This window comes from Pipistrellus kuhlii, unplaced genomic scaffold (assembly GCF_014108245.1).
Source record: "Pipistrellus kuhlii isolate mPipKuh1 unplaced genomic scaffold, mPipKuh1.p scaffold_m20_p_20, whole genome shotgun sequence".
Taxonomy (NCBI): Eukaryota; Metazoa; Chordata; class Mammalia; order Chiroptera; family Vespertilionidae; genus Pipistrellus; species Pipistrellus kuhlii.
The window spans coordinates 19,777,736-19,791,699 of record NW_023425516.1 but is presented as its reverse complement, the minus strand read 5'-3'; the positions used below and the strand labels follow the sequence as shown (position 1 = coordinate 19,791,699).

General features: G+C 64.4%; 1 protein-coding gene across 3 annotated transcripts; it reads right to left on the bottom strand.

Moving 5' to 3' along the window:
• Positions 1-1,244: 1,244 nt before the first annotated feature.
• CCDC157 (coiled-coil domain containing 157) lies at positions 1,245-13,958 on the bottom strand. Of its 3 annotated transcripts, XM_045585711.1 has the most exons (12): positions 13,778-13,888; positions 11,235-11,308; positions 9,357-9,615; positions 7,239-7,410; positions 5,594-6,254; positions 4,794-4,871; positions 4,278-4,468; positions 3,707-3,883; positions 3,410-3,578; positions 2,329-2,468; positions 1,654-1,742; positions 1,245-1,565 (listed from the first exon to the last, which is right to left on the bottom strand). In XM_045585711.1, exons 3-12 carry the CDS (start codon positions 9,602-9,604, stop codon positions 1,316-1,318), a joined length of 2,175 nt encoding a protein of 724 aa, XP_045441667.1. In that variant the 5' UTR covers positions 9,605-9,615; positions 11,235-11,308; positions 13,778-13,888; the 3' UTR covers positions 1,245-1,315. The 3 variants fall into 3 exon arrangements, 2 of the variants coding, with proteins under 2 accessions (XP_045441667.1, XP_036305027.1); XM_036449134.2 differs by lacking the exon at positions 11,235-11,308 and having other exon boundaries at positions 13,778-13,958; XR_006742395.1 differs by lacking the exon at positions 11,235-11,308 and having other exon boundaries at positions 1,521-1,565; positions 3,417-3,578; positions 13,778-13,958.
• Between the last annotated feature and the right edge of the window lie 6 nt (positions 13,959-13,964).

Genomic DNA, 13,964 nt, shown 5'->3' with positions numbered 1-13,964 from the left:
GTGGGGGGGGAAAGTCCCTGTGTCTTATGGTCCAAATATAGCCTACACATATACTTAAAAAAAAAAGTTTTTTTACTTGCCCGGCTCTGTGTGGTCTCTGTGTGCTTGCCCGGCTCTAAAATGGTTCTAAATGCTGCTGTTTACTTTACAGGGTTGATTACATGTGTTTATGACTGTGATGTTGGGTTTTAATGCCCATAAAATATTTTAGGACACTATTTGTTTCAGAATCTTTTTTTCTTCATTTCCCTTCTCTAAAAACTGGTGCATCTTATGGTCCAGTGCGTCTTACGGTCCGAAAAATACGGTACTTTGATGTCAGCTTCTTAAGAGCCTGCCCCGCCGGCCGGGACGTGTGAACACAGAGCCGGGAGCTGAGGGTGCTGAGCAGCTGGCTGTGCTGTCCTTCCCCGCACCGGGGCCCGGGCTCCGGCCGCACCGGGACCCGGGCTGCACGGCCGTGCCAGTGGCCCCTGGGCACCCTTCTCTGAAACCGGGGTGCCCGCCTGCAGCCTCCTCACCGGGGGGCGATGTCAGAAGCTGGGAGCGCGCACCCCCAGTCCTCAGCAGGGTCTCGGGCCTGTCCCTCACAGTGTGGCTCGGGGCGGCTGCAGGCCCGGAGGCAGCCGGACGGCAATGGGCTGGCCTGGCGGGTGGCACGGTGCCGGCCCCGGGGTCAGGCCGGGGAGAGCCGGGGCTGGCGGGGTGCCGATCAGGCTCGGCGGGGCCCTGCCCTGCTCTCAGGCCTCCTGGGGATCCAATCTCCCGGATCCAGAGGAACCTTTATGGCTTCCACTTCCGGAGGGGACTCCGCAGAGAACGGAGTCTTGAACGTCCTCAGGGCCGGCCTGAGGGAAGGTGCCATTGCCCAGAGCAGGGACCCCGGCCTCAGGCTCCTTTCTCAGCTCGTGTACCCCCATCGGACCCACCTCCAGCCGCTCTCCCCGCTGCACACCCTTCCACTGACCCCGCCCTTCGCTGGGTGTTACCAAGTCCCCTTCGGCCCTAGCCATGGGGATCAAAGGGCTGCCTGTCCCCTGGCCCAGATGCTAGGAGCCTCTCTCTGCCCTCGGTGTGCCCTCTTCTCCCTCTGCCGTCCGTCAGGAGCCCCCATTAACTGAGGCCCAGGGTGTGCCAGGCCTCTGCAGGCGATGATCTCAGTGGCGGGGCCTGGTGGTCCCTGCCCAGGACGGGGTGGGCAGGCTCTGCCCGGGCTCAGACGGCGCTGGGAGGCCGGTCGCTGTGGGTGGCGGCCTGGCTTTATTCTGTCGGGTGGGCTGCCAGCTGCCTGCCCTCTAGCCCCACCCACCGCAGGCTACATGGGCGGCTCCCGGAGCTGGTGGGCAGAGCCGGCCGGCCCCCGGCTCGGTGACAGTCTCCTCCTGAGCCGGGCCAAGACCTGGATGGGGTTCTGGGCGCAGGTGGTGGAGTAGGTGACGTCCTCCAGGGAGGACTTGCTGGATCGGCCGCCGGTCTGCGAGGACGGCGATGCCCGGCGCTGGCCCGGCAGAGTCTTGCCCGCGCTGGCTGCCCTGCTGCCCGGGGAGTGCCACCTGCCCAGAGGCCTGCGGAGGACCAGACGGCAGGAGGCCCCGTGAGCAGGAGGGATGGCCCGCCCGTCAGCCCCTCCTCCTCCGGCCACGCCTCACTCACCGCGGGGACGCTCTCTGGGCCGGGGCGGGGGCTGCTGCCCCCTGGACTCCCTGGCTGGGCCGGGCCCAGAGCTGGTCCTGCGGGATCAGCTGCGAAGAGAGCCAGCCGAGCTCAGAAGGACCCAGGCGCCTCCTGTTCAGAGGGTGGCACAGCCCGAGAGCGAGGGGGGCCCGGCCTGTGCCCATGGCCCTTCCTCTGAGGGGCGGGGCTGGGGGAGCCTCCAGGTTTGCTTTCCCACGAGGCTCCTGAGCGCACTTCCTATGTCCTAAAACCGTAACATGCAAATCGACCAAACGGCGGAACTACTGTCGCTGTGACCTGCACTGACCACCAGAGGGCAGATGCTCGACGCAGGAGCCGGCCCTGGTGGTCAGTGCGCTCCCACGGGGAGGGCCGCTCAGCCAGAAGCACAGCGGTGGTGGTGGCAGAAGCCTCTCCCGCCTCCACGGCAGGCAGGACGTAAGGAGCGAGGGGTCCTGGGCTGTGAGAGGGTGCAGGCCAGGCTGAGGGCCCCCCCATACATCCTCCCCTCCCCCCAGTGCACGAACCTCATGCACCAGGCCTCTAGTGAGAGTACGCAGGGCCGGAGCGGAGGACATGGAGCCCGAGGCAGTGACATCCCCATCTTAACCCGTGTCCAAGAGCCAGCTTTCGGGTGAGGACCAGGCTGCCCACCTTGAGCGCCCCCTGCTGGGCCACCTCCCGAATCTTGGACAGCATGGCCTGGAGCCGCCCGTTCTCCTTCTGCAGGACCTGGATGCGGATGTCGTTGGCCTGCACCTGCCTCTCCATGTCGTCCATGACGTTGCCGGAGCCTGCAGGGACAGGTTACCCAGGCCCTCGCCCGCCAGGTCTGCCTCTGGTGCCCGGCGGGACAGGGCCTCGGAGGCAGGCATGGTGGGTGGCCCAGTAGGCACAGGGGAGCCGGGCAGGGTCCTGCACGGGCCTCCCATCCTCCTCCCTCTCCCGAGGCCTGGCCTCCCTCCCCGCCCCCTCCCCCCGCCCCCACTGGAGACGACATTATAGAACCAGAGCTGGGTGAAGACCTAGCAAACGGACAGGCCTGTTTCTGGAAGGCCAGAGAGACAGCGCGCTGCCCACAGCCACGCGGCCGCTCCTGGGCGCGAGCCAGGCACTCGGCAAGGACGCGCTTTCCGTCCTGCAGGGAGTCATGCTTCCTTGGGGCTGAAATGACCGGGGCGAGCCCCTGCCCTCTGGTTCTGGGTTTGCAGCGGCTGCTCCCGCCTGGCAGGGCCGCGGAGAGGGCCACGGGGTCCGGCACCCAGCGACAGGTCCGCGCTCGGGATGACGGCTCCTGGAGGCCGGTGAGACTGCCTGGATCTCCCCGGGGCTCGTGACTGGACCCGCCCCCGGGGCTGAGAGGGAGGGCTGCAGGGCCGGACCAGGACCCAGGACCCAGGTCCGCTGCTGAAACGGTCCCTAGCACGCCCGGCCATGGGGTCCGGGACCCTGGACGGTGGGGTGTGCCCTGGAGCAGGCCGCATCGTGTGCTCTGGGAGATGCCCGGACAGGGGCCCGGGGACGGCTAGCGAGGACTGGCAGTGACGTGGTGATGGGCAGTCCACACAGGGAGCCAGACCTGCGTGTGGATGGGACTGTGTGACCTGGGCAGGTACCTCACCTCTGGCTTCATGTCCCCGTCCATACAAGCTGGGGCGTTGCAGACCCCCAGGTCCCGCCGCCCTGGGTCCCCGTGTGTCCCGTGCACCACCCGGGGGGGGGGGGCGGCCCTTACTTTGGCCCTGGGTCTCGGCGGGCCTGTGCAGGTCCGGGAAGGCCACCAGCAGCCGCTCCCGCTCTCTCAGCGCCTCGAGCTCCCGCTCCAGCCCCGAGACGGTCAGCCGCAGGTCCGTGGCCGCCCGCTCCAGGCCCTGCTTCTCCCTGTGCAGGCTCTGCAGCAGCTCCTGGGGCAGGGGGAGGCTCAGACCTGCTCCCCCGGGGACACCCAGCCCTCCTACTCCCTGGACGTGGGACGGGCCTGCGGGCACCCGGCTCCCTGGGGGCTCCTCCCCCTCCCCCTGCCCGCGCCCACCTGCTGGGCCTGGAGCTGGCACTGCCCCTGCTCCCGCTCGCTCTGCGCGCTCCGCAGCTGCTCCTCCAGGTGGGCCCGCTGGGCCTCGGCCTCGGCCAGGCCGCCCTGCAGCTCCTCGCGCTCCTGGTCCAGGCTGTCCAGCTGCTGCAGCAGCGCCCGCTGCTTGGCCTGCAGGGACTGGGCCGGGATGGGCGGGCGGGGAGGCCGTGAGGCCCATGGGGCTCGGCTGAGCCATGTGGGACTAAGGAGGCGACAGTGTCTGTGACCTCTGCCCCCAGCCCTCGCTTTTGAACCCAGCCAGCCAGTGTGTGTGTGTGTGTGTGTGTGTGTGTGTGTGTGTGTTGGGGGGGGTGAGTGGGTGGGCTGTGCACACGTGTGAGAGGCAAGGGGTTAGAGGGTGGCCGTTCCCCCAGTGCCTGGCCAGGGGAGGCGCAGATCCTTCATAGAGGTGAGTCAACCCAAACCCTGTGTGTGTGTGTGGGGGGGGGGCAGGCACCTTACACAGAACCCCCCCCCAGCGGAGCCCTCTCCCGGAAGCCCACAACACAGGCAGCCAGGGCGCTGGCCTCACCTCCTGGTGGCGGACCATGCTGTCCACGCGGGCCTTCTCCTTGTCCAGCTCGGTGCCGGCCCAGCGGATCTGCTGGCTGGCCCCGTCCAGCCTCCCGGCCAGCAGCTGCACCTGCTCCTCCAGCTGCCGCACCCGCCTCTCGGCCTCCGCCCTGCGCTCGGCCTCCTCCTGCAGCTGCTGGGCCTTCGCCTCTGTGGGATGGAGCGGGCGCAGGAAAGGACAGGGCTGGGGGGCCCTGGGTGCGGGCCCCCGCCCGGCCCCGGCCCCAGGCTAGCACCGGGGGGATGTGTCACAGCACGTCCCTGGGGCTGCGTCATTGGCCAGAACGTGGTGCTCGAACCCCATCTGAGGTGGGTTCTGAAAACGGAAGTGGCACCCCCGTTCGGGTCACTACCCAGCAGTGTGGTCGCTCAGGCCCGTGCTGTCCCCTTCACCTCTGCGCCAGGAGCCCAGGGGACGGAGATGGAGCACGGGGCACGGGGAACGGGGCACGGGGCACATGTCAGGGCTCCTCACCCACGGCCTGCGTGGTCTCCTGCTGCTGCTTCAGCTCCCCCTCCAGGGCGGCCACCTTCCTCCTGAGCTCGCCCGTTTCTGTGCAGCCGAGAGAGAGTCCCCTCAGAGGCCCCCTCCGGAGGCCCGGCCGGCGGCCTGCGTGCCCGGGGTGCCCTGGAGAGTGGCGGCAGCCGTGCCCTGCGGAGGCGCCACCTGGGCCGGAGGGGAGCTCCGGGGAGCCGGGTCCCCGGCCGCGCTGCCTCCAGCGGGCCGGCTGCCGTGTCTTCCCCCCTCCCGGGACCCGTGTCCCCCGCGGGGGCCACGCGAGGGCTCTGCCCAGCTCCCTCCGGCCTCACGTCAGCGGGCGCCGGCCGACTTCCAGTGCCAGTGGCCGTGTCCTTTGCCTGACAGCTTTTGCCAAAGCCAGAGGCCACCCTGCTGGCCAGAGGTGCCATGGGGGAAACTCCCAGGAGCCCCTTGGGGAGCCAGCAGGAGCCGGTGGGTGAATGCCCCGCGCCCTGGCCCTTCGGAGGGGACAGCTCTGGGGTGCCTGCTCTGCCCTGGCCAAGGGGGTCCCCGTGGGCTCACGCCCCAGTTGCCGGGGTGGCACCGGCCTCCTGACTGTACTGTTTTGACTGCCTTCCCGCCCTGCCCTGCGGCCCACTCCCCAGCCAGGGCTCCCCGCCCCCCTGCTTGTCCAGCAGCCCCGGGGCAGGGTCTGCAGCGGGCAGAGCCCACACGGAGGCCGGAGGCTGCACAGAGCCCGCAGGGAGGGCTCCCCGGGGGAAGAGGCGCGAGGGCCCGGCCCGCAGGACACAGACCTGCGAGCAGCTGCTGCCTGTCCCGCTCCCACCGGGCCTGCTGCTGCTGGGCCTCGTCCGCCTGCCGCTGCCGCTGGCCCTGCTCCTGCCGCAGCGCCTGCTCCAGCTGGCCCAGCTGCGCCCGCAGGCCGCCCTTCTGCTCCTCCGCCTCCTCCAGCTGTGCCCGCAGCGGCCCCACCAGCTGCGTGAGGGCCCCCATGTGCTTGCCCAGGCGGGCCAGGTCCCGGCTCTGCTCGGCCGCCCAGTGGCCCACGGTGGCCGCGGGCAGCGGCTTGAGGCCCGTGCCGCTCTGCACCAGCTGCTGGAAGTGGCCGAGGGACGAGGGCAGGTTCTGGCTCTGGCACAGGCCAATGAGTGCCCGGCCCACCTCCCGCAGGCTGCCCTGCACGCTGGCGCAGGCGTCGCAGGGCACCAGGGCCGTCTCCACCGTCTGCGAGTGGACGCTGCGGGTGCCCTCGGCGGGCCGGGCCGGTGGGTGCAGGGAGACGCGCACCGAGAGGCTGCCGGGCTCCTGGCAGGCGGGGGGCAGGCCTGGAATCGGGGAGGGGGGCTTGATGAACTTGGCCGTCACAAACTCGGGGTTCCTGGCGGGCTCGCCCTTGGCCGTGGGCTTGGAGAGGGGGGCCTCCCCTTGGAGATGGGGGTCTCCACAGGCCCTTTTCTGTGTTCGGGAAGAGAAAGGGAAAGCAGGTAAGGGGGCGGGGGGTGACAGGCCTGGGAGGGGACCGCTCCCCTGGGGTTTCATTTTATTTATTTTCTTAAAAATATACTTTATTGATTTTTTTACAGAGAGGAAGGGAGAGGGATAGAAAGCTAGATACGTCGATGAGAGAGAAACATTGACCAGCTGCCTCTTACACACCTCCTATTGGGGATGTGCCTGCAACCAATGTACATGCCCTTGGCGGGAATCGAACCTGGGACCTTTCAGTCAGCAGGCCTACGATCTATCCACTGAACCACACTGGTTTCAGGGCCCTTGGGGTTTCAGTGACAGTGTCACCCGAGGCTCAAGCCCTCAGCTGTTGGTGAACACCAAGGTGAACTAAAGAACCTTTTTCTGTCCCTCCGCTGCCGGAGTCCCTAAGCCCGGGCCTCCTCTCTGCTGCTCCCCACCCCCGACCCCCCCACCCCGCCTCGAGGCAGTTCCCTCTATGAGGCCGGGAGAGGGACAGTGACCGGCCTGGGGCGGGTGCCGGGCTCTTTCCCAGGGGACGTGACTGCTCTGGGGTCCCCGCGGCCCTCGGTGTCATTCCTCTCCCATCGGGGCGACCGTGGTCCTCCCTCTGGGTGGCCGTGAGGACGACGGGATGACCCTCAGCCATGGTGCTCCTACGAACACTATCACCCGACAACGCCCTGGGAGGGGGGGACCGCCGTTGCTCCCATTGCACAGGCGAGCAGACTGAGGCTCCGAGGAGGCGGCGTGTGCCCAGTGTCCTGCAGGGAGAGCAGAGCCCGGCGGCCCGCCCGTGTCCCCGAGGCCTGTGCTGGGACACGGGGCTCGACTGGGCGGCTCTGGAGCTGACGCTGTCCCTCAGCGGGGTGGAGCCAGGAGCGGGCACGGCCCGTACGGTGTGCCGGGCCGGGGTGGGGGGGTGGCGGCAGGGGGGCTGGTGTGAGGGAAGGGGGCCGGCTGACCCACCTGGGAGAGCATCTGCTGGTAGAGCAGGCCCAGCTTCAGCAGGCTGTTCCAGAAGCGCCGAACGGTGAGCCCCACGGACATGCAGGGCCCCAGCGCCCGGGCCGGGGGCACCGTCTGCTCCGAGCTGAGGGCCTCCAGGTAGCTGGCACAGCTCTGCAGCAGCAGCAGGAGCCTGCGGGCAGGGGCACGGGGTCAGGGCCGGTGCCAGCGCGCCCCCCGCCGTGCCGTCGGCACCTCTGACTCCGGGAAACCGGCCCGGGCACCGGGGCCTGGTGCGTCTCAGCACACGCTCTGCCAGGCCGGCTGCAAACCCACCCCAGGGCCGCCTCCTCCGGGAAGCCCTCCCTGCCGAGCCTGGGGCCTTCTCGGTGCAGCTCTGCCCGCCCGCACTGTCCCGGCGTGCTGCTCCGGGAGGGAGCTCTGGGAGCCGGGCCCAGCCTCCGGGCGGCCTGCGTGCTCAGAGTGCTGGGCAAGCGGCTGCCTCGCGGCACGGCGCAGGGTTCGAGCCTTCGCCTTACAGGGGACCGAGCCGAGTCCTGAGCGGGGAGGAGCTTGCCCACAGCCGCCCGGTGAGCGTGCAGGGCCGGGCGCCCTGCAATTTCCTGATTCTAGTTGGGGGGTTTGGGGGTAAGGGGGGGCTCTGAGGGGCAAGCTGCTCCTGAGGCCATGGAAACTTGGGGTGAAGCGAGCTAGGCCTCCATCCTGACCTCTGAGGTCAAGGTCAGAGCCAGGGGCTTACTCTAAGGAAGATGGGTGTTGGGGGGATGTTTGTATTTGTATTTGCCCGGGAACCAAGCTCTCACAAAACGCCCAGGTGGCTAAGTGACCCGTTGCTGCAGGTGCAGGGGTCACCCTAACCCACTGGCCCTGGGCAGAGTGCGCCAAGGGGAGGTGGTGCCCACTGCTCCAGGCCCTGCCTCTCTCGGCCGAGGTGTCCGAGAACAGAGGGGTCAGTGTGCCCGCTCACAGGCGAGCAGCGCTGGGCGGGAGCGCACTCGGAGAGAGGGAGTGGCGCGGCCTTACAGAGCGCCGTCCGCTCAGCCAGGAGGAGACCGTCTCGGTGGGATGCTGCTGGGCCGCCTGCATGGCCTTCAGCCCTGCCCATCACCCCCTCGACGTGCGCTGGGCCCCTCCCCACGCGACAGCCTGAGCCGGTGTCAGGGCCCTTTCCCCCGGGCCCCCATGGCTCAGACGGCGGCCTCTGCGGGCGGAATGCACACGTGGAAGCCAGCGAGGCTCTGGCTGACCCGGCAGGGGGTGGGCAGAGGGAGGAGGGAGGGAAGGGGTGGGAAGACACAGAGGGGGCCGCGCACGCGGGGCCTGCAGGGACGAGGGGCGCAGAGCAGTCCGGAGGAGGGCACAGCACGCGCCCTGCGGTGGCGGCGGAAGGCAGGAAGGGGTGGTCTGTGCGCACACAGTCAGCCCCACACCGGCTCCAAACGGACGCCGGGGGCTTCTCCAGGCCTCGGGGTGGGTGGGCGCCCTGGCTTCCTGGTCTCAGGCCGGCGGCATCCCCCAGCCGCTGGGGTCCCTGCTGGACGGGCCCCATTAGCAAGGTTTGGGAGCAGGGGGACGGGAAGGGAAAGCGAAGGACCGTGCTAATGTTACTAACAGCACAGGGTGTCGGGGGCGTGCAGGTGGGGGTGGGGGTGTGTGTGTGGAGGATCCACTGGCCTCTTCCCAGCAGGGCCAGGGTTCGGGAAACACAGCCCACGTCTGGCCCCACGACACAGCCCGCAGGCGGGAACAGCACGGCCCACCGATGCCAGGAGAGAAACTCTGAATGGCCGCTGTGGGGTCCCCGACACATGAGACCCCGAGGAGGCAGCTGGAAGCGGCCAGAGGGGCCGTGGTCAGAGCCAGGGAGCCACGGAGCCCGGCAGAACGGCCGGCAACGCCCCGAGGGCGGACGGGCGAGGACAGCACCGCACACGGCACAGGAGGGACCACCGGGAGGGCCCCGAGCGGACCTGGCCCCCCGCGGTGCTCAGAGGCCACGGCTGCCACCAACGTCGCTACCAGGGGCGGGGGTCCCGTGGCTGCTGCCGGCTTACGGGGGTGTGTGTGTGTGTGTGTGTCTCAGCACCCCGAGGACAGCAGGTCGGTCGGGGCCCTCACCTGTCAATGACCAGCTCCAGGAGCACGGCGTGGGACAGCTGGGTGAACTCGGGGTCCCCCGGCACGTGGTCATAGTGCTCGAGCAGGGCCACCATGTCCAGGTCACAGGCCACGTGGTCGGGGAACTTCCAGGAGGGGAAGCGCACGGGGCCGGCCCGGGAGAAGACGTCGACGATGGTGCCCTGCAGGTCGGTGAGGTCCTGGCGCAGGCTGTCCATGCAGGCCTGGCTGCCCAGCAGGTGAGCCATCCTCAGGGCCCCTGGGGTGGGCAGAGAGCAGCCCCGTCAGCCGGAGCCACGTGGCTGTGGCTACCGGGACCTGCCTCGGCCCCGGGCTGCCCCCTGGCTCCTGGGCCCAGGCCCCGGTGTGGGGGGGAGCCTGCTCACCAACCCCGGGCCACCTGGCCCTCGGAGGCCTTTGCAGGCGTCTGCGAGCAAAGCGCTGGGTTCGGATAAGACGCCGATAAAAGCTCCCCATGGCCCTGACCGGTGTGGCTCAGTGGATAGGGCATCGGGCGGCGGACTGAAGGGTCCCGGGTTCGGTTCCCGTCAAGGGCGTGTACCTTGGTTGCGGGCACATCCCCAATAGGGGGTGTGCAGGAGGCGGCTGGTAGATGTTCCTCTCTCATCGATGTTTCTAACTCTCTATCTCTCTCCCTTCCTCTCTGTAAAAATTCAATAAATTATATATATTTTTTAAAAAGCTCCCCATGGGTAATAGTTAGGACGATGGTGATCACATGGTTAGTGCAACAACAGCACGGGCCACCCCGGTCGGGGGCGGCTGTCTGCCTGCTCCGTCTCCCCTCTGTCCCTGCGGCCCACACAGGACGCTTCTTGTCCATCTTCAGAGTCTGTGGACCTGGGATTTGGGTGAACTGTGCTCATGGCCCGCGACTCGGAAGGCGGGCAAGCGACAGACACTGTTCCCGCCCCTCCCGTGGCCCCTCCCGTGCCCCCGGCGGGCGCTGTCCGAGCCAGCACTCTGTTCCCGGCTGGGCAGCCCCGTGGAGGCTGAACCCTGACCCTTACAGGGTGGGGGTGGGGGGGTCCAGGGAAGGCTTGTCTTCTGTGGATTCTCAACAGCAGAAAGTCCAGAACTAGCTGGGAAACGCGTTTTCCTCCGGCCTACCAGGTGAGCCGGTGAATAATGCGGATTTTTTCAATTGATGGAGTTACACATATGTATGCGATTTGATGTGTATGCTATGTTGTATTGACAACAAGCTTCAAAACGTCATATGCCAAATTTTCTGAAGGTGTTAACATCATAAATATTTTTAGGATTAAAAATGTCAAATTTTGTGCCAAAAAAAAAAGCATTTGCGGAAAGTAATGTTGTGCGTTTGAGAATCCCAAATGCACAAAATTACGGGTTGATCCAGGGCAACCATCAACATCGACTGCAAGTCCAAATGCTTCGGAAAGAAGACAATGCTCTGAGTCTGGTGGGATCAGGAAGGTGTGGCGTATTATGAGCTTCTAAACCAGTTGAAGCCATTAATACTGATCGCTACCGACAACAAATAATTGATGTGAACCACCTTTGATTGTAAAATGGGCCAGAAGACACGGCCAAGTAATTTTGCTTCATGATGACACACCATCGCACACTTCAAAACCAGTTAAAGACACGTTAAAAGATCTTGCCTGGAAGTCCCCCCCGCCGTATTCACCAGATCCTGTGTGTTTATCCAGCATGCGATGCCTGAGGGCCTACTATGTGCTGGGCACGCGGTACAGGGAGGAACCATGATCTGTGTCAAGAGGGTCTCTGCAGAAGGTGTGCCAGCTGTGTCAGTCCCTCCCACAGGGCACAGAGCATCTGCCCCCAACACTCGCGTACGCACGCAAACACACACAGGCCCGTGGGCCTCACACGTGTGTTGCTTCAGTGACTGCCTCTCGGGAGACACTGCCGCTCCTGAGATTTTATGTCCCCGAAGAACGAGGCTGAAACCAGCAGAGAAAAACAGACACGTGTCCTGGTTCCCCTTCCCGAAGAGGGCGGGCAGAGAGCCAGCCAGCGACGCCACCCTGGGAGGAGGCCCTGGCATTCCGGAGCCTGCCCAGATCCCAACTCGCGTGAGATCCCCGTTTTTGTTTTTTTTTATATCAATCTTTATTGTTCATATTATTACAAAGGTTCCTCATTTCTTCCCCCCTCCACCAGGTTCCCACCCCATCCTCCACCCCCTCCCCACCCCCTATTGTCCTCATCCATAGGTGCACAGTTTATGTTCAGTCTCTTCCTCCCTCCCTTTCCCCGAGAACAGTCAGTCCACTCCCCTCCCATATTGCCGACTCTACTACAATGAACTGCTATTATTGTTCATCAGGTTTTTCAATCTCCTTTTGTTGTTGTTGTTGTTGTTTTTTAATTAATAAACTTTTACACTTCCAAGAATAAATTCTAAAATCTAATAATTTTAAACCTTGTTTTTTTTTTTCTGCCCTGGGAATTGAGAGCAAACTTGTTTACGTGTAAACTTGCTTTTTTTTTTTTTTAAATAAATCTTTATTGTTCATATTATTACAAAAGTTCTTCATTTCCCCCCCGCCCCCCCTCCATGGCTCCCCTCCACCAGGTTCCACCCCACCCTCTGCCCCCCCCCCCCCGCCATTGTCCTCATCCACAGGTGCACAGTTTATGTTCAGTCTCTTCCCCCACCCCCACTCCCCTTTTCCCTGAGAATCATCAGTCCACTCCCCTTCCACACCTCTGATTCTATTCTATTCAACAGTTAATAATGTTCATCAGGTTTTTTAATTCCCTTGGTTTTTAGGTTCACTTGTTGATAGTTACGTGTTTGTTGTTCATAAAGATCCCGGGTTCTGATAGCAGCGCAAATGTCAACCGACAAGGAAGAGCAGCGTCGTGTACCTTGCCGACTACGAGGGACACGGGAGATGTGCAGATATGAGCGCGGTTTGGAAACCACGTAGGTATGTGTCAGGGGAAGGCTTTCGAATTTCTGAGGCTGCCAGCCCGCCCAGCTCCGCGCCCACCGAGATGCGAGGTCACCACGGTAACCATGCCCTTTCTGAACCCTCAAACCACATCTGTGGCGGCTGCTCGTCTCTGACTCAGGGTTGCTAATTGCCCGGATCCCTGGGGACAGTGAAGACACGGAGTGACCACCAAGGAATAAGTTAACTGCTGGAGGAGAAGGACTGAGAGCGGCCGGGCCTGGGTTCCCACTGCACCCCACGAGCTGCCATAAGAAATAAATGACATGCCGCCTGTGATGCTCGGCACAGAGTCTGGCTCGTGGTCATGTTGGAGACATCCCAGCTATGGTTATTATTCTACACGCATGACGCTGACGCGAACTGCTTATGGGGGGAGGGGTGTCAGGGAAGATGCGAGAAGGCATCCCTTCCTATCACGGCCCCATTTCACAGACGAGGAAGCCAAAGTCCAGGCGAGCGCTCGGAGCCTGCCTGCCTGCAGGGGCTGGGCGGGAGAGGAGAGAGGACAGGGAGGGGGAGGATCGCAGGGGTGGAAACAAAAAGATGGGATTCCTCGGGGATCTGGGAGGCCCCTGTGGGAGTGAGGGGTGGAGCCCAAAGAAGCGGCCCCAGAGTGAGGGGTGGGGACAACAGGGACATCTGTTCTATTTTCAACAATCAAGATAAATTAAAAAAATAACGGAAGCAGCCCCTCCTGGAGATGGCCCATGTGGGGCTTGCAGGGGGGACAAGGGGAGGCAGCGGGTGGAACCTAGACAAGGCAGGCCCCCAGGGAAAAGGGTCCAGCTCAGTGGATACAGCGTCGGCCTGTGAACTGAAGGGTCCCAGGTTCGATTCCGGTCAAGGGCATGTACATTGGTTGCGGGCACATCCCCGGTGGGGGGTGAGCAAGAGGCAGCTGGTCGATGTTTCTCTCTCATCGATGTTTCTAGCTCTCTATCCCTCTCCCTTCCTCTCTGTAAACAATCAAAATATATTTTAAAAATAAAAATAAAATGCCGAAACCGGTTTGGCTCAGTGGTAGAGCGTCGGTCTGCGGACTGAAAGGTCCCGGGTTCGATTCTGGTCAAGGGCATGTATGTTGGTTGCGGGCACATCCCCAGTGGGGATGGTCGATGTTTCTCTCTCATCGACGTTTCTGGCTCTCTATCTCCCTTCCTCTCTGTAAAAAATCAATAAAATATAAAATAAAAAAATAAAAATAAAAAATCAATAAAATATATTTTTTTTTTAAAAAAGAGGGGCTGAGGGGGTAAGATGGGGGGCTTTGAGGAGGCAGGCCCGAGGGGTGTGGCTCTCCAAGGTGAGAGGCCCATGGGAGGGAGCTGGGGAAAGGAAGGCGGGTTGGAGCGGCGAGGGACCGGCTTGGAGTAGGGGAGGGGGGAGCGGGGGGCTAGGGCCGTGGGGTGCAGGCGGGGGGCGTCCGGCGGGTGATGCAGAACTTCTTACCGGTCTCTGGTGTCGCAGCTTCGGCCCCCGCTTTGTGCCGGCTCATGGAACTGGCCCCCGGCGCGCCCGCAGCTCCAGGGAACCCCAGCAAACCCTCTCCCGGCGCCCCGATCGCTGCCATGGCAACGGCGTCCGGCACCCGCCACTCCGGCAGGGGGGGGGCGGTGCGGGAACAGCGCATGCGCAG

Bases quoted from the DNA above. Each gene is read 5' to 3' on its own strand.
- CCDC157 (XM_036449134.2), bottom strand. From the start codon at position 13,958: ATGCGCTGTTCCCGCACCGCCCCCCCCCTGCCGGAGTGGCGGGTGCCG. The intron at 9,616-13,777 runs GTAAGAAGTTCT...TGCCCACCCCAG, and splicing joins AGCTGCGACACCAGAGACCG to GGGCCCTGAGGATGGCTCAC. The intron at 3,579-3,706 runs GTGGGCGCGGGC...CCCCTGCCCCAG, and splicing joins GCCAGCTCCAGGCCCAGCAG to GAGCTGCTGCAGAGCCTGCA.